At 42.6% G+C, this 22390-nt stretch overlaps 1 protein-coding gene and 4 pseudogenes across 1 annotated transcript in view; 2 read left to right on the top strand and 3 right to left on the bottom strand.

The window, feature by feature from the left end:
- Positions 1-1103: 1103 nt before the first annotated feature.
- Positions 1104-22390, bottom strand: part of NYX (nyctalopin) — a 40531-nt gene continuing 19244 nt past the window's right edge. Inside the window, exon 3 of the mRNA XM_053579774.1 lies at positions 1104-2511. Coding sequence (XP_053435749.1) covers positions 1121-2511 — 1391 coding nt within the window. The 3' untranslated portion in view covers positions 1104-1120. The remainder of the gene's footprint in view (positions 2512-22390) is intronic.
- LOC128577535 (cytochrome c oxidase assembly factor 6 homolog) lies at positions 8095-8309 on the bottom strand (annotated as a pseudogene).
- Positions 13035-14074, bottom strand: LOC128577534 (mortality factor 4-like protein 1; annotated as a pseudogene).
- LOC128577536 (lysosomal-associated transmembrane protein 4B-like) lies at positions 14996-15567 on the top strand (annotated as a pseudogene).
- On the top strand, positions 16716-18260 carry LOC128577532 (RNA-splicing ligase RtcB homolog; annotated as a pseudogene).

The following is a 22390-nucleotide window of genomic DNA, read 5'->3' as shown; positions in this document are numbered from 1 at the left end:
CTAGCCTGGCAGCCTGGGCCAAATGAGCTTTTGATCCTGAGGCCAACAAAACAGTCAACCTCCATTCATTTCCACTGCAACTCTGAGAAAAGCTGGTTAAGGCTGGTGGGTAGGATTTGGTGGCCCTGCCCTTAGGCACACCCAGAGGCCACGCACACTCTGGCAGTCAGGCCTAGGGGCATATAGTTGGCCAACTCCCATCCTGAGAAATCTCTAAATCCCCTTTCCCAGCTACTGGCTGCCTCCTTCTCTCTTGGCCATTGGTCAGCCCCAAAGTGAGCAGTCCATAATAATTTCCACGCCTAATGGAATTTCACAAAATGTGAAGAAAAAAGGATTTTCTGGCCTCCACAGAGATACATAACCTGTGTTAGCATATGAAAGACTCTTGAGAAGTCTAGCAGGAGAGAAACTGGTTTAATCTTTTTTTTTTAAATCTTAGGATTTTGCAAATTTATTTGTCCACAAACATACCCCCTCTTTTTCCCTACCCTGCCCTGAAGTTCCTTGGTGGCTAAGACCACCCTGGGAATAACTGTGTAGTAAATAAAATGAATCTTTGTTTTAAACACTTCCTAATACATCTCAGATCCCAGGAACCACTGCCACCCTCTTGCGTCTAAGTCTCTTTCCCATATCCTTTCTCTCCTGTTCTGTCCACCTAGCGTCCCCAGGCCCCTGGAGAGGAAGAAGATGACTGTGGTAGAAAACAAAGGGCTTGGGTTTAATGGGTTGGCACAGTTTTTAGTACTTAGCTAGGGAAAGAACTCTCTAATTCTGGCATTGCAGGCACTGTTGCCTGGAAGATGGGGGAAGGGGAGGAAGTGAAGGAAGAGCTTCTGATTCTCAGCCTGCCCACCTGAGGGCCAATGTGCATTCTTGCTTCTTCTCCGAAGGATGCCCAAGTGACAAGAGCACAAGTGACATTTCCCAGTGTTCACCTGAGGCCATCTCTGGAAGCAAACTGTTCCTTCACTCTCCACTGGGGTTCCACCACAGCCCCCATCCTGTGCACCTCTTACCACGGACACCTCCAAGCGCAGTTGACCAAACTTTTCCCCTCTGGCCAAGACAGTTCGGGGCACCTCAGTGTGGCAGCAGATTCAGTCCATCTGCAGGCCTAATACCCTTTGTGGGCCACGTGGAGCAGAAGACAAGAGGCCAGGAGAATCACAGACTTGCAGCCAGAGCCTCCCACTCCACTGGAAGGCAGACCATGGGGCAGGGAGGCATTGGCCAGCTCCCCAGTGGTGTTGGCCGCCTCCTCCACAGGAGCCCTTGGAGCCAGCAGCTTGGAAAGGAGACTGCTGAACCTGCTCATGGTGGTAGCCTCCGGCTCTGAGGATGGGCCTGGACTGGACATAGTGAAGTTCAGCTCCTCGGGGTCCACACAGAGGCCATCAGAGGAGTGCCCAAAGGCGACGTGGCTGAGGTCCAGGCCTGCCACGGAGCCCGGGGAGGCACATGGCACATCGGTGACACGCCCGGAGACCTCCATCCAGTCCTGCAGCCACTCCAGGTGGCAGTCACAGCACCACGGGTTGCGGAAGAGGAAAAGGCGGCCCAGGAAGAAGCCGGGCTGGAAGGCAGCCCAGGCAAGCACAGAGAGGCGGTTGCTGTTGAGGTGCAGAGCGAGGAGGCCCGAGAGGTTCTGGAAGGCGCCCTCCTCTACGAAGGCGATGCTGTTGCGGTCCAAGTAGAGCAGCTCGAGCTCGGCCAGGTCGGCGAACCAGGCGCTCGCCACACGGCCCAGCGCATTGCCGCCCAGGTTGAGAGTGCGCAGACGGCGCAGGCCGCGGAAGGCGTCAGCTGGCAGCTCGGCCAGCAGGTTGTCGTTGAGCAGCAGGTGCTCCAGGACGCCGCAGTCGCCAAAGGCGCCTGCGTGCACGGCGCGAATGCGGTTGGCCTGCAGGCTGAGCGAGCGCAGGCGCCGCAGGCCCTGCAGTGAGCTGGCGGCCACAGCCTCGATGCGGCTGCGCTCCAGGTGCGCGTGCGTCAGGTTGGCCAGGCCGCGCAGCGCGTCCGGCACGCGGCGGAACAGATTGTCGAAGGCGGAGAGCTCGCGCAGGGCCGGAAGCTCGGCCAGCAGGCGCTCGGGCACGCTGAAGAGGCGGCAGGCGGCCAGGTCCAGGCGGCGCAGGCGGCCGAGCGCCACGAAGGTGCGTGCGTGTAGGTAGCGCAGGTCGCCGTTGTGCGCCAGGCGCAGCTCGGCCAAGCGTGGCAGGCCTTTGAAGGCGCCGGGTGTGATGAAGGATAGGTTGTTGTGGCGCAGCGACAGGCGTCGCAGCGACGGCAGCGTGCCGAAGGCCCGCTCGCCCAGGAAGCGCAGGCCGTTCCGGTCCAGGTCGATGGACACCGCCTCGCACGGAAACTCGGCGGGCAACTGCGGGAGGCCCGCGCGGTCACAACGCACCGAGCAGCCGCGTTCCAGACTGCTGCAGGCACAGGCGGCCGGGCAGGAATGCGCGCAGGCGCCCCCTGCCGGAGTGCTGGGCAGGCTGAGGATCACCACTGGGGGTTAGGGGTTGGAAGTCGGGAAGGAAGAGAAAAGACAAAAAAGGAGCAACAGTCAGCCAAAGGTCACCCCAGATCAAATCCTTCTCTCCACCACCTTGTCCTGCATCCTGTAGATGGCCTCTTCCCACCTCCCAGTCCTCACACAGGGCTTTCCACCTAAGAGACTTTCCACTTATCCTCATCAGCAAAACCCAGCCATAAGCCCTGCATCTGGACCCATTCTGAACTCCATCCGCTGTTTGTCCTTTGTTCCTAAGAATGCAGCCTAGATGGTTTGTTGTTGGAATATGCAGGGGGGTCCGCAAGGCTGTCACTGTGACTTCTAGGCCCAATACAGTAGCCACGTGCAAAATGGGCTAGTAAGCATTTGAAATGTGGCCAGCCCTAATTGAGATGTGCTATAAGTATAGAAAACACACCGAAAAATAAGAATGAAGACAAAAATTAACCAAGTGTGGTGGCGTGTGCCTATAGTCTCAGCTGCTTTGGAGGCTGAGGTGGGATGATCTGTTGAGCCCAAGAGTTTGAGGTTACGGTGAGCTATGATCCTACCACTGCACTCCGGCCTAGGTGACGATGATTTTTATAATGATTACATGTTGGAATGATTAATTTTAACATGGCTACTTAGAAATTATAAACATGTGGCTCACATTATATTCTATTAGTGCTGCAATAGTCCCTCTCACCAGAAGAATCCAATTCCCCTCAAACCCCCGTTGAGTTAATTAAGCCTCAAGAAGGGAGAATTAAGAAGCAGGAGGTTGGGGATGAAAGAAAAGACTGTCAATATTTTTAATTTCCTTAACAGTCACTAAAATTAAGCCAAAAGGACAGAATACTAAATGAACTACCAATGACCTTGCACATCTCAAAAGAATTAATTATGGACAGTATGCAGTTAAGTTCCATTCACCACATTGCTCTCTGTAAACATTTTTCCATCATCACAAGAAAGAAAATTGCTCATAAATTAATTTTGTTCTGAGAATTTGAATGGAGGACCAGATAAAGACTTTAAAAGCCCAGCCAGTAGGCTTGACACCTGCAGCAAAGCAGAATATCATGGCCTGCTACCCTGTGGAAACCAGAGGTCCTAAGCCCAGGCTTGGGGAAAAAGACAGCATGATAGATGCACAATTTTTTTTATTCTGACCATTAGCAGCTCAATCTGAAATTCTTGCAGAGAACCAAAAGGTACCCAGATGTAAACATGCCCACCGATTCATAATTTCTATACCTCCATCAGTACTCCCAAATTCCTCACAGACACCGCTGGCCTGCCCATTCACTCCTTCCCAACATGTACATATTACCCTGCCTTGCCTACCTAAGTCCCTGCAGGAACCTGAAGGTCCAGCCACGCTAGGGGTGTGTTGAATATACTTTCTGCCTCTTCTGTAGGTTTGCTCAGCTTCTAGGTCTTTTCAGTCCATCTGTTGTGGACACTCCATGTTTTCTCAGTGGCTGAGAATGGGATTTAGCACAGACTTGTCTAGGGAACACTCAGACTTTTGAGCATCCTTTTGCAACTGTTGCAGCTTCAACATTCTGATGTTGAAGAGGCTTCACTTAGCATTTTCCTCTCCCTAAAAACTGTGAGATAGACACTAAGTTTCCAGTAAGGTTCTTGGACTCTGTGCTGAGCTTGGCTGTGAACAGGACTGCTGCTGGTCTGGGGAGACACTGTTATGGAGACAGAGCCAAGAATGTAACCTTAACCCTAGGCCTCAACTGGACAGGGGCAGAACCTTTTTCTATCAACTCTTCCAACTAGGTCAAATAGAAGGCACCAGATTTCCTTACAGTCTGTCAGTCTACTCTCTTTTCTAAGTAAGAAAAGGACACTCTCAATCATATAACTTGTGTTTATACCCTATAATAGCTAACATTGTTCCAGGCACACAGTATGGTTCAATAAAGTTTGCAAAATTAAATGGAATATATGACCGCTGTGAGAATTCCTGCTATAAGATGTCATTTATTTAAAAAAAATTTTGTCAAGGAAGTCATGGGATTATAACAGGAAGGATACAACCAATTTGTATAATGCAAGAGATCAAAAAGGTAGCTGCCTATATTTTAAAAAGTAAGGCTGGGCGCTGTGGCTCACGCCTATAATCCTAGCACTGAGGCTCAGGTGGGTGGATTGCTTGGGCTTAGGAGTTTGAGACCAGCCTGAGCAAAAGCGAGACACCGTCTCTACTAAAAATAGAAAAACTGAGGCAAGAGGATCGCTTGAGCCCAAGAGTTGGAGGTTGCTGTGAGCTATGATGCCATGGCACTTTAGCCAGGGCGACAGCTTAAGACTCTGTCTCAAAAACAAACAAACAATAAATAGTGGAAACATTCTTTGGTTCACTCCTTACACATGATCTATCACCAAGAGTTTATAAATATAGAAGAAAAGTAAGAACTTTCATTTGCCAAAGACCATGGTATGATCCAAAGAAAAGCTTATAATTTCTAAACCTGTTTGACTTACAGAGTTTTGACTATTTCTTGTTCATTTGGGTTTTTTCCCTCTTTTTAACTGAACAAAATCAAGCTATTCTACTCTTTCTGAAGTTAAATGAACAAAGGCCTAATCTGAATTCTGGATTTGCAAGTAGAATATTTGCTTAGGCAACTATATAATAGCTACTGGTATTTTAATAGCAGTAATCACTATTACCTTTAGTACCCTGGCAATAAATGATTCTTACTGTGTTGTTATGTAAATAAACTTTAAGGTTTATCATTATCGCGAGTCTTAAAACTGGTTACTGTTTCACATGTTGCCAGTTATTGTTGATTAAAGCTTAAGTATGCAAATCTTATTACTTTTCTGGGATTTTGATAAATGGAAAGAAAACCATGTTAGTGAATTGGGTCCAATAAACTGCTAATAAGTGTCAGTCACCTTGGGAAAACAGTAAGAGCCTCAATTGATCTATTGTGTTTCTATACTTGATACGGGATTTAGTTGTCTGTGGAGCTATGAAAAAAATGTATGTCAGATTAAAAATTAACAGACAATATTTGCATTGAAGGAGTTACTTAAGAATACTGAAGAATTTAATTATATCTCTCTTCTGCTTTTGAATTTTGTTTAAATCATAGATTCAGAAAATCAATATTATTCAAAAGAAAATGAAGAAATCTCAAAATAAATAAATAAATAAACAAATGTCAAAAGGCCTAAACAGAGATTGCAACAATTGCCCAATAGTGGGAAGCAGATTAAGAGTTCAAAGTCCAAGTTAGAAGAGCTTCTAAAATATCTCAAGCTTTCCACTGAAATCCCAAAGGGCCATGCCTTAGGAATAAAGACCCATTTCCCAGATCTAAGGAGAAAATTTAAATAGGCCTATCCTAAAAAAGCCTAAAACCAAGCCTTTCAAGTATCAAAGTTGCCTATAATATAACTGGATGCCAGAACAAAATCCCACACTCTTCAAAGGAAAACAATTTAATCCAGAATTTCCACAACTACAATCCATAGTCTATAGCATAGAATCAAACAGGCCATGTACAGTGACTCACACCTGTAATCACAGCACTTTGAGAGGCCAAGACAGGAGGATTGCTTGTGTTCAGGAGTTCAAGACCATCCTGGACAACATAATGAGATCCTGTCTCTACAAAGAAAATACTTGACATGTGAAGAAGCAGCAAAACATGCCAGTTATCAAGAAGAATAAAAGTTAACAGAAGCAGATCCACAGAGAGCCTACATGTTAGAATTATCAAAAAAAGATTTTTAATTATGTTAAAGATTTCACAGGACAAGATGGGTATTATGAATGAAGATGTGAGGAATCTGAATTTTAGAAGAAGTATGGACACTCTAAAAAGGAGCTCAATGGGCCAGGCATGGTGGCTCACACCTGTTATACTAAAACTCTAGGAGGCCAAGGCAGGAAGATCCCTTGAGCTCAGGAGTTCAAGACCAGTCAGAGCAAGAGCAAGACCCCATCTCTACTAAAAATAAAAAATGAGCCAAGCATCATGGTGAGTGCCTGTACTCCCAGCTACTTGGGAGGCTGGGGCAGGAAGATCACTTGAGCCCAAGAGTTTGAAGTTTTTAGGCTGCTACCTGCCATGGCACTCTAACCTGGGTGACAGAGTGAGACTATCTTAAAAAAGAAAAAAAAAGGAGCTTAATGGGAATCTTAGTACTGGAATAATATCTGAAAATTTTTAAATCATGGAATAAGATAAATACCAGATTAGACACTGCAGAAGAAAGGTTTCATGAACTTGAAGAGAGATCAATAGTTATCAACCAAAGTGAAGTATAGAAAGAAAAAAGATTAAGAAATGACTTGTGGGACAATATCAAGCAGTTAGACTAATATGCATGTATTTGGAGTCTCAATGGAGAGAAGAGGGAGAATATGGGTGGAAAATAATTGAAGATGATTTCCAAAATTTGATTAAAACAAGAAACTTAGTAAGCCCCAAGTAAAATAAAATACACACATCAGGCACATCATAGTCAAACTGCTGAAAACGAAAAATAGAAAATCCTTAAAAGCATTCAAAGAAGGGCGGCGCCTGTGGCTCAGTGAGCAGGGCGTCGGTCCCATATGCCGAGGGTGGCGGGTTCAAACCCAGCCCCGGCCAAACTGCAACAAAAAAATAGCCGGGCGTTGTGGCGGGCGCCTGTAGTCCCAGCTGCTCGGGAGGCTGAGGCAAGAGAATCGCATAAGCCCAAGAGTTAGAGGTTGCTGTGAGCTGTGTGACGCCACGGCACTCTACCCGAGGGCGGTACAGTTTGACTCTGTCTCTACAAAAATAAAAAAAGCATTCAAAGAAAAAAGACACTTTGCATAGAATAAACTAATAGTGAAAAATAATCACAGTTATAATCTGAATGCTTATGTTCCCCTAAAACTCATATATTGAAATCCTAACCCCTAAGGTGCTGGTATTAGGCGATGGGGACTTTGAGGGGTGATTAGGTCACAAAAGTGGACCTTTTGGCTCAGTGCCTGTGGCTCAAGCGGCTAAGACTCCAGCCTCTGAGCTGGTGGGTTCGAATCCAGCCTAGGCCCGCCAAACAACAATGATGGCTGCTACCAAAAAAATGTCTGGGCGTTGTGGCAGGTGCCTGTAGTCCCAGCTACTTGGGAGGCAGAGGCAGGAGAATTGCTAGAGCCCAGGAGTTGGAGGTTATGGTAAGCCAATGGGATTAGTGCCCTTATTTTTTTTATGTTTATAATAGGTTTTAATTTTTTTCTTAAAATATAAATTTCTTTATTTCTTTTTTTTTTTTTTTTGCAGTTTTTGGCCAGGGCTGGGTTTGAACCCACCACCTCTGGCATATGGGGCCCGTGCCCTACTCCTTTCAGCCACAGGTGCCACCCAAAATGTAAATTTCTTAAAGCATATTTCATACCATTTTATTTCAATTCTTCATGGATCTTCTGTTCCTTGATCATTTTTGTTATTAAGTGTTGTACATAGGAAACAAGGACCATGATTCATGGCTCCACTAACTATGCAGCTTTTTGAATGTCCAGAAAGAGTAGTTTCAATCATTTTGAAAAGTTCAGGAACAGCCTAAGATTTTTTTTTTTTTCTTTTTACAGCCTAAGATTTTGCAGTTGTTTTTGAAGGCTGGAATTTTCCTGTTTCAAATTCTTCTTTTATCAAAATATTCTATCCACTATTGGGGACAGCTTGGTTCAAATGATCTTAACTTCTTACATTGAGAAGCATCCTCTGTATTCTCATCTAAACACTTGCAGTACTCAACCCCGGGCTACCCAGCACACTTGCCCTTCCTTCATAGATGGGGCTGCCATTCCTAGGGGGTCAAGTTCTTCTTCCACCCAGGTCTGGCTTCCCTTCAGCAGCAAGGGGAGGGAAGAGTCATGCAGTCCAACAAACAGGAAGATGGGGCAGTGCTGAGTCCTAGCATTGCAGATTCGAGCTCGAGAAGTGCGGACTTCACCAACTGCAAAAGGGAATTCACCAGGGAGTGAAGTAACATGGCTGACCAAAGGCAGCTTTTGACAGAGGCTCCTGTCCAGAGGGAGAAATAATGGACAGAATGGACTCAAAGAAGCTGAAGGTGGAGAGCTGAGCTAAGAAAAAAGATAGATAAGTGGGCAGTGCCTGTGGCTCAGTGAGTGGGGCGCCGGCCCGATATACCGAGGGTGATGGGTTCAAACCCAGCCCTGGCCAAACTGCAACAAAAAAATGGCCAGGCATTGTGGCAGGCACCTGTGGTCCCAGCTACTCGGGAGGCTGAGGCAGGAGAATCACCTAAGCCTAGGAGTTGGAGGTTGCTGTGAGCTGTGACACCATAGCACTCTACCGAGGGCGATAAAGTGAGATTCTGTCTCTAAAAACAAAACAAAAATAAAGAAGATAGATACGTGCACATCATATCTGCAGAGGCAAGTTGTGAGTCCAGGAAAACAAATTCCAGGTACAAAGCCCATTGCCAAGAGGATAAGAGACCCCTCCCTCAAGAGAGAGGCAGCTGCCGCGCCTTTCACTTAGAGATTCTAAACTTTAATACACACACACACACACACATTTATCTATTTTGAAACAGAGTCTCACTATGTTGCCCTTGGTAGAGTGCCTTGGCGTCACAGCTCACAGCAACCTCAAACACTTGGGCTCAAGTGATTCTCTTGCCTCAGCCTCCCGAGTAGCTGGGACTACAGGTGCCTGCCACAATGCCTGGATATTTTTTGTTGTTGTTGTAATTGTCATTGTTGTTTGGCAGGCCCGGGCTGGGTTTGAACCCATCAGCTCCGATGTATATGGTTGGCGCCCTAGCCGCTGAGCTACAGGCACCAAGCCAGTAGTTTCTTTTAAAGGTAAACATATAACTACTTCATGATCCAACCATTCCACTCATAGGGAAATAAAAGCATATGTCCAGCTTTATTCTTTTTTGTGAAATTTGAAGAAGAAATTTATTAAAGATCTGAAAAACAATTCCTAAAAGATCGACTTTTCCAAAAAACTAGCCACACAATGCATTGCGTCTATCATGTTAAAACGTGCATTAGACCATATCAACAGAAGTAAAACCAAAAACTATATGATCCTCTCAATAGATGCAGAAAAAGTATTCGATAAAATCCAGCATCCTTTTCTAATTAGAACACTGAGGAGTATAGGCATAGGTGGCACATTTCTGAAGCTGATCAAAGCTATCTATGACAAACCTACAGCTAATATTTTACTGAATGGAGTAAAACTGAAAGCTTTTCCTCTTAGAATTGGAACCAGACAAGGTTGTCCTCTGTCACCATTACTATTCAACGTAGTGCTAGAAGTTCTAGCCAATACAATTAGACAAGACACGAAAATTAAGGGCATCCAAATCTGAGCAGAGGAGGTTAAACTCTCCCTCTTTGCTGATGATATGATCTTATACTTAGAGAACCCTAAAGACTCAACCACAAGACTCTTGGAAGTCATTAAAAAATACAGTAACATTTCAGGATATAAAATCAATGTCCACAAGTTAGTTGCTTTTGTATATGCCAACAACAGCCAAGATGAGATGTTAATTAAAGGCACAACTCCCTTCGCCATAGCCCCAAAGAAAAGGAAATACTTAGGAATATACCTAACAAAAGAGGTGAAGGACCTCTATAAAGAAAATTATGTAACCTTAAGAAAGGAAATAGCAGAGGACTTTAACAAATGGAAGAACATACCATGCTCATGGCTAGGAAGAATCAACATTGTTAAAATGTCTATACTTCCCAGAGCAATTTACCAATTCAACACTTTCCCTATTAAAATACCAACATCCTATTTTCAAGATTTGCAAAAAATGATTCTGCGTTTTGTATGGAACCAGAAAAAAACCCATATAGCTAAGGCAGTTCTTAGTAATAAAAACAAAGCCGGGGGTATCACCATACTGTATTTTAGGCTATATTACAAGGCCATAGTGGTCAAGACAGCATGGTACTGGCACAAAAATAGAGACATAGACATTTGGAATCAAATAGACAACCAGGAAATGAAACCAACAACTTACAGCCACCTAATCTTCAGTAAACCTAACGAGAATGTCCACTGGGAGAAAGACTCCCTATTCAAAAAATGGTGCTGGGAGAATTGGATATCCACATGTAAAAGGCTGAAACTGGACCCGTACTTTTCTCTACTCACAAAAATTGATTCAAGATGGATAAAGTACTTAAATTTAAGGCATGAAACAATAAAAATCCTCAAAGAAAGAATAGGAAAAACACTGGAAGATATCAGCCTGGGGAAAGACTTTATGAGGAAGACTGCCACGGCAGTAGCAACAACAGCAATAATAAACAAATGGGATTTAATTAAACTGAAAAGCTTCTGTACAGCCAAGGAGACAACAACCAAAGCAAAGAGACAATCTACCCAATGGGAAAGGATATTTGCATATTTTGAATCAGACAAATACTTAATAACCTTGATCTATACAGAACTTCAATTAATTCACAAGAAAAAACCAACAATCCCATACATCAATGGGGAAGAGAGATGAATAGAATCTTCTCCAAAGACGACAGACGAATGGCCAGCAATCATATGAAAAAAGGCTGATCGGCCCTAATTATTAGAGAAATGCAGATTAAAACCACCCTCAGATATCACCTAACCCCAGCGAGAATGGCCCTTATCACAAAATCTCAAAACTGCAGATGCTGGTGCGGATGTGGAGAGAAAGGAACACTTTTACACTGCTGGTGGGACTGCAAACTAATACAACCTTTTTGGAAGGAAGTATGGAGAAACCTCAAAAAACTCAACCTAGACCTCCTGTTTGATCCTGCATTCCCATTACTGGGCATCTATCCAGAAGGAAAAAAACCTTATATTATAAAGACACTTGTATTGTACTAGGCTGTTTATCACAGCCCAATTTACAATTGCCAAAATGTGGAAACAACCTAAATATCCTTCAACCCAGGAATGGATCAGTAAGCTATAGTATATGTATACCATAGAATATTATTCAGCCATAAAAAATGGAGATTTTTTCAGCATTTGTACTAACCTGGATGGAGGTGGAACACATTATTCTTAGTGAAGCATCACAGGAATGGAGAAGTATGAATCCTATGTACTCAATTTTGATTTAAAGACAATTAATGACATGGTGGGGCATGGGGGAAGGGGAGACCAGACAGAGAAGGAGGGAAGGGCTGAGGGAGAGGAAAAGAAGAAAAAAAAAGAAGAAGAAAAGAAAAGAAAATAGTGACTAATTTTCACATAAATTGGTTTTAATTTTGACCGAAGTATATTACTTAAACATTAATTTTTTAACTCAACTTGTTAATATGTTGTTTAGGATATTGTATCCTCATTTATAAGTGACATATGTTTGTAATTTCTCCTTTATAATAACATATTTTCTCCAGTTTTAATATCAGGTGTACCCAGATCAAGTAGAATGATTTTGAAGTATTTCTTTTTTTTCTATTGTCTATAAGATTTAGCATGATCTGTTTTTTGAAATTATCTTTTACTTTTATTTATAAATATTAGTTTTCTATTTTTTGATACTTAAAAAAAATAAGAAGAAGTTAACTGATGACTCCATACTGAACCTCAGAGTCAACGCCTTCTATAATAGACATACTCTTATTTGACAATGTGACTGTTACTTTCTTTGCATTATTATTATTATTGCTTAATATTTTGATGTAGCAATTGTCTGATTCCTTTTCTGAATGTATTTATGTTCTTCGTTCTTTGCGAGGTTTTTGTTTCTAGTCCTTATCTTAAACATTGTTATTGTTATTAAATTTTAAGTCTCTTTAATTTTGTGAAGGCAAAAAAAATGGAAACCTAATTACCACATGTATATGTAAAAAAAATTTTTTTTAAAAACATGCATTAGACACAAATACAAAAATCATGAAACAAACCACCGTTCTTCAACAATTTGAGCAAAGATAAAATGCCTAAGGAACAACACGGATGACTTGCAAAGGAAGAGCTCTTTACTTTAATTAAGCACCATTAAAAAAAAAGGAGAACAGGCGGCGCCTGTGGCTCAGTCGGTAAGGCGCCGGCCCCATATACCGAGGGTGGCGGGTTCAAACCCAGCCCCGGCTGAACTGCAACCAAAAAATAGCCGGGCGTTGTGGCGGGCGCCTGTAGTCCCAGCTACTCGGGAGGCTGAGGCAAGAGAATCACCTAAGCCCAGGAGTTGGAGGTTGCTGTGAGCTGTGTGACGCCACGGCACTCTACCAAGGGCCATAAAGTGAGACTCTGTCTCTACAAAAAAAAAAAAAAAAAGGAGAACAAATGGGTGAGTGCGTTCAGTTATATACACTGAATTGAAACTTTGGCACTAGGAAGCAGAGCATTTTGTCATACAGCATTAACACATATTATAAAAGTGTGTCGTGTCATAGGAATAGAACCACCAGCATTCAAAAGCAGCTTTGTCAACTAGGCAATAAAACACTCCAGCATGTCTTTCTGTTATCCATCACTGAATACACTGGTAGCAACTTTGAAATAAAAAAAAAAAAGAGGTATAGCTCTTTTATTTTCTCTGTTTAAAATCAAACAGAAAACAAACATCAATTCTGTCATATGTTAACATCTTCAAAGTACATCGTTTGTACAGGAGAAAGACTAACAACAAAAGTGTGTTTACAGAGATCCAAACATACATGAGTGAGACCATCTCTCACACAGCTTTCCGATGATATTCAGGAGGAGCCACTTCATAATCACTGGCACTAAATAAAGTTGCAGAATTCTTTGCCAGGTACTTTAGAAAATCATGAAGATAGTTCAGAAATAAAGCAAGGCTCTTCTCATCCAAAGGTGTATAGGCCAACATCGCTCCTATTCATACAAATAATCTCAGTAGACCTGGTGCTCCATATACTTGGGACATGGGTGCATCAGGGTAATCTGCAAGAATATCAGCATACCATGGTCTCTTGAATTTGTAGAGGAGCTGAGTACCCAACATTACATTGAAGTATTCTTTTATCCCTGCCACAACTTCATTAACAGCATACTCCTTATTATCTGTGTTTCCAGATTTCTTGTAATTTGCATAATCCTCCAGAATGGAATCCACATTCTTCTTAGCAGGAAGATAAGAGCTCTTCTTGCCTGCTAATTAAGTCCCAGTCATCAACAAGCCAAGGTTTTAGCTCTTCAGGAATTTTTAACTTCAACTCTGTTCATGAATGTTTCCTCATTTTCAACAGTAGGATCTACCCAGGCCCTTTTCTTTGGAGGAGGTTGAGGTGTCTCACTGGTACAGCCACCATCTCCATTTCCAGGCGTTTTCTGTCTGTTCTTTTTTGTTTTCACTTCAACATTTTTCTGTTGCAGACCAGATGTCTTCTTTCCTGGGGCAGCCCCTCTCATCTTCCCCTGTGCATACTGCTCCTGATTGGCTTTTTTTTTTTAATTTATCTAAGATATATTTAACATTTACTTTTTTATTAATATTAAATCATAGCTGTACATTAATGCAATCATGGGGCACCATACGCTGGTTTTATTTTGAAGTTCTCACTGTTTCTGCAGATTGGTGTCCACATACTTGAGTACTCTGCTCTCTGGAACCCATTCATCCCAATTTTTATTCCAACCACTGTAATGTATAAAGCAGGCATCCTCAAACTTTTTAAACAAGGGGCCAGTTCACTGTCCCTCAAATCGCTGGAGGGCTGGACTATAGTTTAAAAAAAACAACTATGAACAAATTCCTATGCACACTGCACATATCTTATTTTGAAGTAAAAAAACAAAACAGGACCAAATACAATCACACTGCCTCATGTGGCCCGCGGGCCGCAGTTTGAGGACCCTGGTAAAGTATTTCACTTGTTTGTCCTATATGGCAACCCTTACACATAAAGGAGAGGCCCATAAAAGTACAGTACCCACTCACTCTCCTGGAATTTAAGCTTCGGGTCCTGCTTTGGCGCCATTTATAAGTGATTCGGCACCTCCTCCTTCTCCCACCACCCCCGACTACTGGTCCCTACTCTCTACCCCTGGACAGTTTTATTCTTAATAGTCCCAAACTAGAAACAATGCAAATGTCTGCCAAGAGTTGGATGGGGGCTGGGCATGGTGGCTTACACCTGTAATCCTAGCACTCTCGGAGGCCAAGGTGAGAGGATCACTAGAGGTCAGGAGTTAGAGATAAGCCTGAGCAAGAGCAAGACCTCATCTCTACTAAAAATAGTAAATTTAGCTGGACATGGTGGCATGCACCTGTAGTCCCAAATACTCAGGAGGCTGAGGCAGGTGTATCACTTGAGCCCAGGAGTTTGAGGTTGCAGTGAACTATGATGACACCACTGCACTTTAGCCCCAGCAACAGAGAGAGATATGTCTGAAAAAAAAAGAAAGAAAGAGTTGGATGGGTATCTGAACTAGGAAGAAAGAGGTAAATGATACAGAGAGTGAAAAATTGGGAGTATAAGAAAACAAGGGAAAGGTCCTGTGTGACAAAAAGGCTACAAGTCCTAAAGTCCTAATCAATGCCATGGTACTGTTGATTTTATTGAGCAGTATGGCTGATCCAGACCAGTATCACTTCAAGTTCTGAATTAGGAGGTGACGTGGAGTTCATGAATGATGTCAACATGTGCATTGCTATAGCAGTTTCTCTTCTCATGATCCTGACATGCAGTGGGTACTTAGGAAGCATATAAGCAATGTGCTGTCTGGATCATCCCATTCTTCTGTTTCCAGATCTTCAGTTTTTCCCTAAACACCTTGGTTGTAGTCACTGTGCTTATTTGTCCAAACTTCATTCAGGAATACATAAGGCAGCTGACTCCTCATTTTCCCTATAAACATAACACCATGACTATGAATCCTGCCTGTTTGGTCCTTATTATTCTTCTGCTTATTAGCATTATCTTGACTTTTAAGGGTTACTTCCTTAGCTATGTTTGGAACTGCTACCGATACATCAACAGCAGGAACTCTCCTGACGTCCTGGTTTATGTCACCAGCAATGACACTATAGTGCTGCTACCCCCATGTGATGGTACCATTGTGAATGGCCTTGCCAAGGAACCATCACCATCTTATGTGTCTGCCTAAGCCTGAGAGTAAGGCGGAGCTGAGGACAGCAGCTTCACTTTTTATTTTTATTTATTTAATTTTTTTAGAGACAGAGGCTTATCGCCCTCGGTAGAGTGCCGTGGTGTTACAGCTCACAGCAACCTTCTAACTCCTGGACTTAGGCGATTCTCTTGCCTCAGCCTCCCGAGTAGCTGGGACAACAGGCACCCACCACAATACCTGGCTATCTTTTGTTGCAACAGCTATCTTTTGTTGTTGCAATTTGGCCAGGGCCAGGTTTGAACCTGCCACCCTCAGTATATGGGGCCAGGGCCCTACCCAATGAGCCACAGGAGCTGCCCAGCTTCACTTTTTAGATGTCTGCAAAAGTTCTGTTATTTCACTTTTGAGATGAGTTCTCTGAGCTTATTTGTTGCTACATTTTAAAATTTAGATGTTCATTTGAAACTCATAGTTATAAACATATGCTTTAGCTGGAACACTGTGGCAGATTAGCTGTAGAATTCTTTCTGTCGAGGTGGGAGTATAACAGGCTTCACTAGTCTTCCCTAAGCATTGAAACGTCCTCAAAATCTAGGTGGATCTTGAGTCAGAGAAGTCTGCTTTTGTACCTGCTGGGCCCCAGTTTGTTCAGTGAGTCACACTTTTTTTCTCTGTTCCCTCTATCTCTTTTGAAAGTGTAAAATAAAATCAAAATTAGACAATGTGTTGCTTAAACCAACCCAGTGTAGAGAACAAGGTCTTATGAAAACAAGAATGTTATTGTGTAATCATTGCTCTAATTAGGCCAATAGGAGTGTGTGTGTATATATATGTGTATATGTATATATATATCCCACTCAGTAATTCTGTTGAGTGAAAGAAATATTTTTTTCCACTTGCAAACTAATCTATAGTAACAGAAAGATCAATGGTTGCCTGGGAATGAGTAGGGAGGCAGGGAGGGCAGGAGGGCAAGATTTTACAAAGGCATGAATCTTGGGGGTGAAGGATATGTTCGTTATCTTGATTGTGGTGATGGTTTCACAGGGATGTACTTTAAATATGTATGATATATATACATATACAGAGGGTGCCCAAAAATGTATACATATTTTAAAAGATGTTACCTATGTATTGCTTTTCAAAGTTGAATTGGGCTCTGGGAAGCTGGACAGCATGGCAGCTGCTTTTCGAAGTTTTCACCATCGTTGTTGCCACCATGAGTTGCAACTATAATGATGAGCTGCAGTTCTTGGAAAAGATCAATAAAAATTGCTGGAGGATCAAGAAAGGCTTTGTGTGCAACTTGCAGGTTGAAGGAGTTTTCTATGTGAATGATGCTCTGGAGAAATTAATGTTTGAGGAATTAAGGAATGCCTATCACAGTGGTGGTGTTGGTGGCTTCTTGCCAGCCATGAAACAGATTGGCAATGTGGCAGCCCTGCCTGGGATTGTTCATCAATCAATTGGGCTTCCTGATGTCCATTCAGGCTATGGGTTTGCCGTTGGGAATATGGTAGCCTTTGATATGAATGACCCTGAAGCAGTGGTATCACAGTTGATTTGATATCAACTGTGGTGTCCACTTGCTGAGAATCAATTTAGATGAAAGTGATGTCCAGCCTGTGAAGGAGCAACTTGCCCAAGCTATGTTTGACCACATTCCTGTTGGGGTGGGATCGAAAGGCGTCATCCCAAAGAATGCCAAAGACTTGGAGGAGGCCTTGGAGATGGGTGTGGACTGGTCCCTGAGAGAAGGCTATGCCTGGGCTGAAGACAAGGAGCACTGTGAGGAGTACGGAAGGATGCTGCAAGCTGACCCCACCAAGGTCTCTGCAAGGGCTAAAAGAAGAGGCCTTCCTCAGTTGGGGACCCTGGGATCAGGCAATCACTATGCAGAAATCCAGGTTATGGATGAGATTTTCAATGAGTATGCTGCTAAGAAAATGGGCATTGATCATAAGGCACAGGTGTGTGTGATGACGCACAGTGGAAGCAGAGGCTTGGGCCACCAAGTAGCCACAGATGCGCTGGTAGCTATGGAAAAGGCCATGAAGAGAGACAAGATTATAGTCAACTACCGGCAGTTGGCTTGTGCGCGAATCGCTTCCCCAGAGGGTCAGGACTACCTGAAGGGAATGGCAGCGACTGGGAACTATGCCTGGGTCAACCGCTCTTCCATGACCTTCTTAACCTGTCAGGCTTTTGCCAAGATCTTCAATACAACCCCTGATGACTTGGACCTGCATGTGATCTATGATGTTTCTTACAACATTGCCAAAGTGGAGCAGCATGTGGTGGATGGGAAGGAGGGGACGCTGTTAGTGCACCAAAAGGGGTCCACCCGCGCCTTCCCTCCTCACCATCCCCTCATTGCTGTAGATTACCAACTCCCTGGACAACCAGTACTCATTGGTGGCACCATGGGAACCTGTAGTTATGTTCTTACAGGCACTGAGCAGGGCATGACTGAGACCTTTGGAACAACCTGTCACGGAGTGGGCTGTGCATTGTCCCAAGCAAAATCTCGACATAATTTAGATTTCCAGGATGTCTTAGACAAATTGGCAGATATGGGGATCTCAATCCGTGTTGCCTCACCCAAACTGGTTATGGAAGAAGCTCCTGCATCTCATAAGAACGTGACAGATGTGGTGAACACCTGCCATGACACTGGGATCAGAAAGAAAGCCATTAAACTGAGACCAGTCGCAGTTATCAAAGGGTAGGACTTGGAACCACAGGGCTGCAGGACACCACTAACACTCTCTGAAATGAAAGTGAACAGAAATGCTCTTCAGACATCAGACTCAAGAACTGACAGGTTCCAAAGTGTGCAGCTGAAACTGCTTGTGCCAAGATGGCTGACAGGGAGCCTACTGCTTTTGGGAGCCAGCGTTTTAAAATCACTTTTGGGAGGAGGCACATTGTCCCCATCTGGAAAGGGAGAACTATGCCTCCTCCATTTTTCCCAGATTTTGAGAAAAATCTATTAGGAGGTGGGTAGGGGTCAAGAAACTGCCTTACTCCGTCATATAAATGTTTAGCCATAAAAATGATCTTCTTTACACCAAGCTCTGTTTTCATCCCGAGAGGTGTCATGAAGAACATTCTATTAAATAATTTGGGGGGACGTTTCCCTTCTTCCCTCAGTTTGTCAGTTTATCCAGTCACCCACCTATCTAGGCACCACCCCTATACTGAGCAGAACCCTAAACCCCTTTCCCTCTCAGCACACTCCAGGGATTGTGATCAAGATAATAGGTGAATGGATGGTGAGATGTGTTGAGGAAGGAGTGCATGTGCAGGTATAAAGAAGGTGGGGCCCAAAAGAGAAAAATTGTCATGCCTGTGCTACTTTTCTCATGCTAAATACAAGGCAGAGTTTTAACTGACCTGCAACATGACATCACTAGTATCAGTCATTATTCAGGACTATCCTGGCAAAATATTTTTGAGTAAAGCCTTACACAGCAGCAGTAAAGAATGCTCACAGAAGACTGACTATCTTTACATTTATGGTTGAATTATTATAAAACCAAAGCTGTGACAGTTAACAGTTGCTCTGTGTTGATAGATTTGACTAGTCTTGTGCCACTTAATCAGATGTCATAGTATATACAATGACACCACAAAGATGTTAAAGGACTGTAGTTGAAGGTTATTAAGGCCTCTGTTGAATCTCAACAGCCAGTAAAATAGAGAATTTAATAAAGTTGCAATATGTTGCTTAAAAAAAAGTTGAATTGAAGGTACTATTACTGGTCAAGTGTACTTAGACATGCTATGCACATCCATTTTGCCTGAAATTTGTACACTTTTTGGGAATCAATTTTACTTCCAACAAAATCTCTTAAAATGTGTATACATTGGCTGGGTGCAGCAGCTCATGCCTGTAATCCTAGCACTCTGGGAGGCTGAGGCAGGAGGATCCTTTGAGCTCACAAGTTCGAGACCAGCCTGAGCAAAAGTGAGACCCCGTCTCTACTATAGAAAAATTAGCTGGGCATCGTGGAGGGTGCCTATAGTCCCAGCTACTCAGGAGGCTGTGGCTAGACACTGCTTAAGCCCAGGAGTTTGAGGTTGCTGTGAGCTATGATGATACCATGGCACTCTACCCCAGGTGACAGAGTTAGACTCTGTCTCAAAAAAAAAAAAGTGTGTACATTTTTTGGCACCCTCTGTTTATATATAACTACCCTGTTTCCCCGAAAATAAGACAGTGTCTTATTTTAAGGTGTGCTCCCAAAGATGTGCTAGGTCTTATTTTCAGGGGACGTCTTATCTTTCCTGTAAGTAGGTCTTATTTTCGGAGGATGTCTTATTTTTGAGGAAACAGGGTATATACAGAATATAAATGACCCCTACAAATGAATAATGAAAGACAAACAATTAAATAAAAATGGGCAAAAGACTTGAACACTTACAAAGGAATATATTAAAAGGTGGTCAGCATAATTAACCATCAAGGAAATTAAAATTAAAACTACTGTAAGATTTCCCTATCTATTCACTAGAGTAGCTAAAATTCAAAAGACTGATAGCCCCAAATGTTAGCAAGGATGTAAAAAAACCTAGATTTTCTTATATTGTTGATGGGAGTGTAAAATAGTTCAGTAACTTTGTCAAACTTTGGCAGTATCATTAAAGCTAAACATATGCCTACTGTATGATTCAGCAATTCCACTCCTAGGTATTTACCCAAGAGAAAGGAAGAAAAAAAGTCCACATAAGGACTATACAAGAATGTTCACAGAGGCTTATTCATAGTAGATAAAAACTAGAAATTACCCAACAGTAGTGTGGAGAAATAAATTACAATTTATTTAAATACTACTGACCAATAAAAAGGAATAAAACAAAAAAACCAGACTGCTGATACAGACAACAAAAACATTATGTTGACTAAAAGAAACTTGACACAAAAGAATACATACTATACAATTACATTTCTGTGCAGTCCTAGAACAGAGCTGCTGAAGTGCTAGAGGCAACTCAAGAGAACAAGGCCACAATCCCAAGTGACAGCAAATCTCTATAGAATATAGGTTAGGAACTGTGGTAACTTGTGTTATCTGGTTGATAGAAGCTACTCAATTAAAACTGTAGGATTTTCTTTTGCTCTTATAAAAACAAACTTTTAATAAGTGTTTGCTCAGGGCTAAGCTTGCTATATACATTATTTTATTTAATATGACAGCCCTGCAAAGTAATTACTATTCTCTTCTTACAAAAGAGGAAACCGGAAAATGATGCCAAATTTTGTCTGTATTTCTGCCATACTATATTATCTCCTACTCTACAAAGCTAGTCTTTTTTTTTTTTTTTTCTGAGACAGAGTCTTACTTTGTTGTCCCGTGGTAGAGTGCCATGGCCTCATGGCTCACAGCAACCTCAAACTCTTGTGCTTAAACAATTCTCTTGCCTCCCAAGTAGCTGGGACCACAGGTGCCTGCCTCAGCACCCAGCTATTTTTTTGTTTTTGGGTTGTACTTGTCGTTGTTTGGCAGGCCCAGGCTGGGTTCAAACACACCAGCTCTGGTACATGTGGCTGGCACCCTAGCCACTGAGCTACAGGTGCCGAGCTGCACAAACCTAGTTTTTTTTTTTTTTTTTTTTTTTTTTTTGTAGAGACAGAGTCTCACTTTATGGCCCTCGGTAGAGTGCCGTGGCCTCACACAGCTCACAGCAACCTCCAACTCCTGGGCTTAAGTGATTCTCTTGCCTCAGCCTCCTGAGTAGCTGGGATTACAGGCGCCCGTGACAACGCCCAGCTATTTTTTGGTTGCAGTTCAGTCGGGGCCAGGTTTGAACCCGCCACCCTCGGTATATGGGGCCAGTGCCTTACCAACTGAGCCACAGGTGCCGCCCCAAACCTAGTTTTTTTGAGCTTCCATTTCTTTAACTGTGAACTGAAGGAACTCTATGCTATGGTTGAATGTGTTCACCAAAGTTCCTGTGTTGGAAACCTAATCCAATGCAACAGTGTATAATAGGTAAGACCTTTAAAATTATTAGATTTCTCAAATATAATAACAATGAAACCACATGTTACCAAAAGCTTGAGGGGATATAATAAAAGCAGTCGTAAGAGGTAAATTCATCACATTAGATGCTCACATCGAAAAAAACAGAAAAAGGGCATATCAACAACCTAATGAATCATCTCAAGGAAATGGAAGAGCAATCCAATCCCAAACCTAGCAAAAGAAAATAAATAACTAAAAGTAAATAAAAAATAAATGAAATTGAAAAGAATCATTCAGAAAAATAAAACAAAAAGTTGGTTCTTCAAAAAGATAAGCAAAATCAATAAACTTTTGGTCAGATTAACTAGAAACAGAAAAGTAAGATCTCTAATAACCTTAATCAGAAATGAAAAGGGGAAATAACAACAGATACCACAGAGATACAAGAGATCATCTCTGATTACTACAAAAAACTCTATGCCCAGAAATTTGACAACGTGGAGGAAATGGACTAATACCTGGAATCACACAACCTCCCTATACTTAACCAGGAAGAAATAGATCTCTTGAACAGACCAATATCAATCACTGAAATTAAAGAAACAATAAAAAATCTCCCCACCAAAAAAAATAAAAATGAAAATAAAACCCTGGACCAGATAGCTTCTCACCAGAATTCTATCAAACCTTCAAAGAAGAGCTTGTACCTATACTGAGAACCTATTCCAAAACATTGAGAAGGAAAGAACTTCCCCCAACATGTTCTATGAAGCAAACATCATCCTAATACTAAAACCAGTAAAGGACCCAACTAAAAAGGAGAACTACAGACCAATTTCACTAATGAATATTGATGCAAAAATAGTAAAATCCTAGCCATTAGATTATAG

This window comes from Nycticebus coucang, chromosome X (assembly GCF_027406575.1).
Source record: "Nycticebus coucang isolate mNycCou1 chromosome X, mNycCou1.pri, whole genome shotgun sequence".
Lineage (NCBI taxonomy): Eukaryota > Metazoa > Chordata > Mammalia > Primates > Lorisidae > Nycticebus > Nycticebus coucang.
Note: the sequence above shows the minus strand (reverse complement) of the source record. Positions and strands in the feature narration are given on the sequence as shown.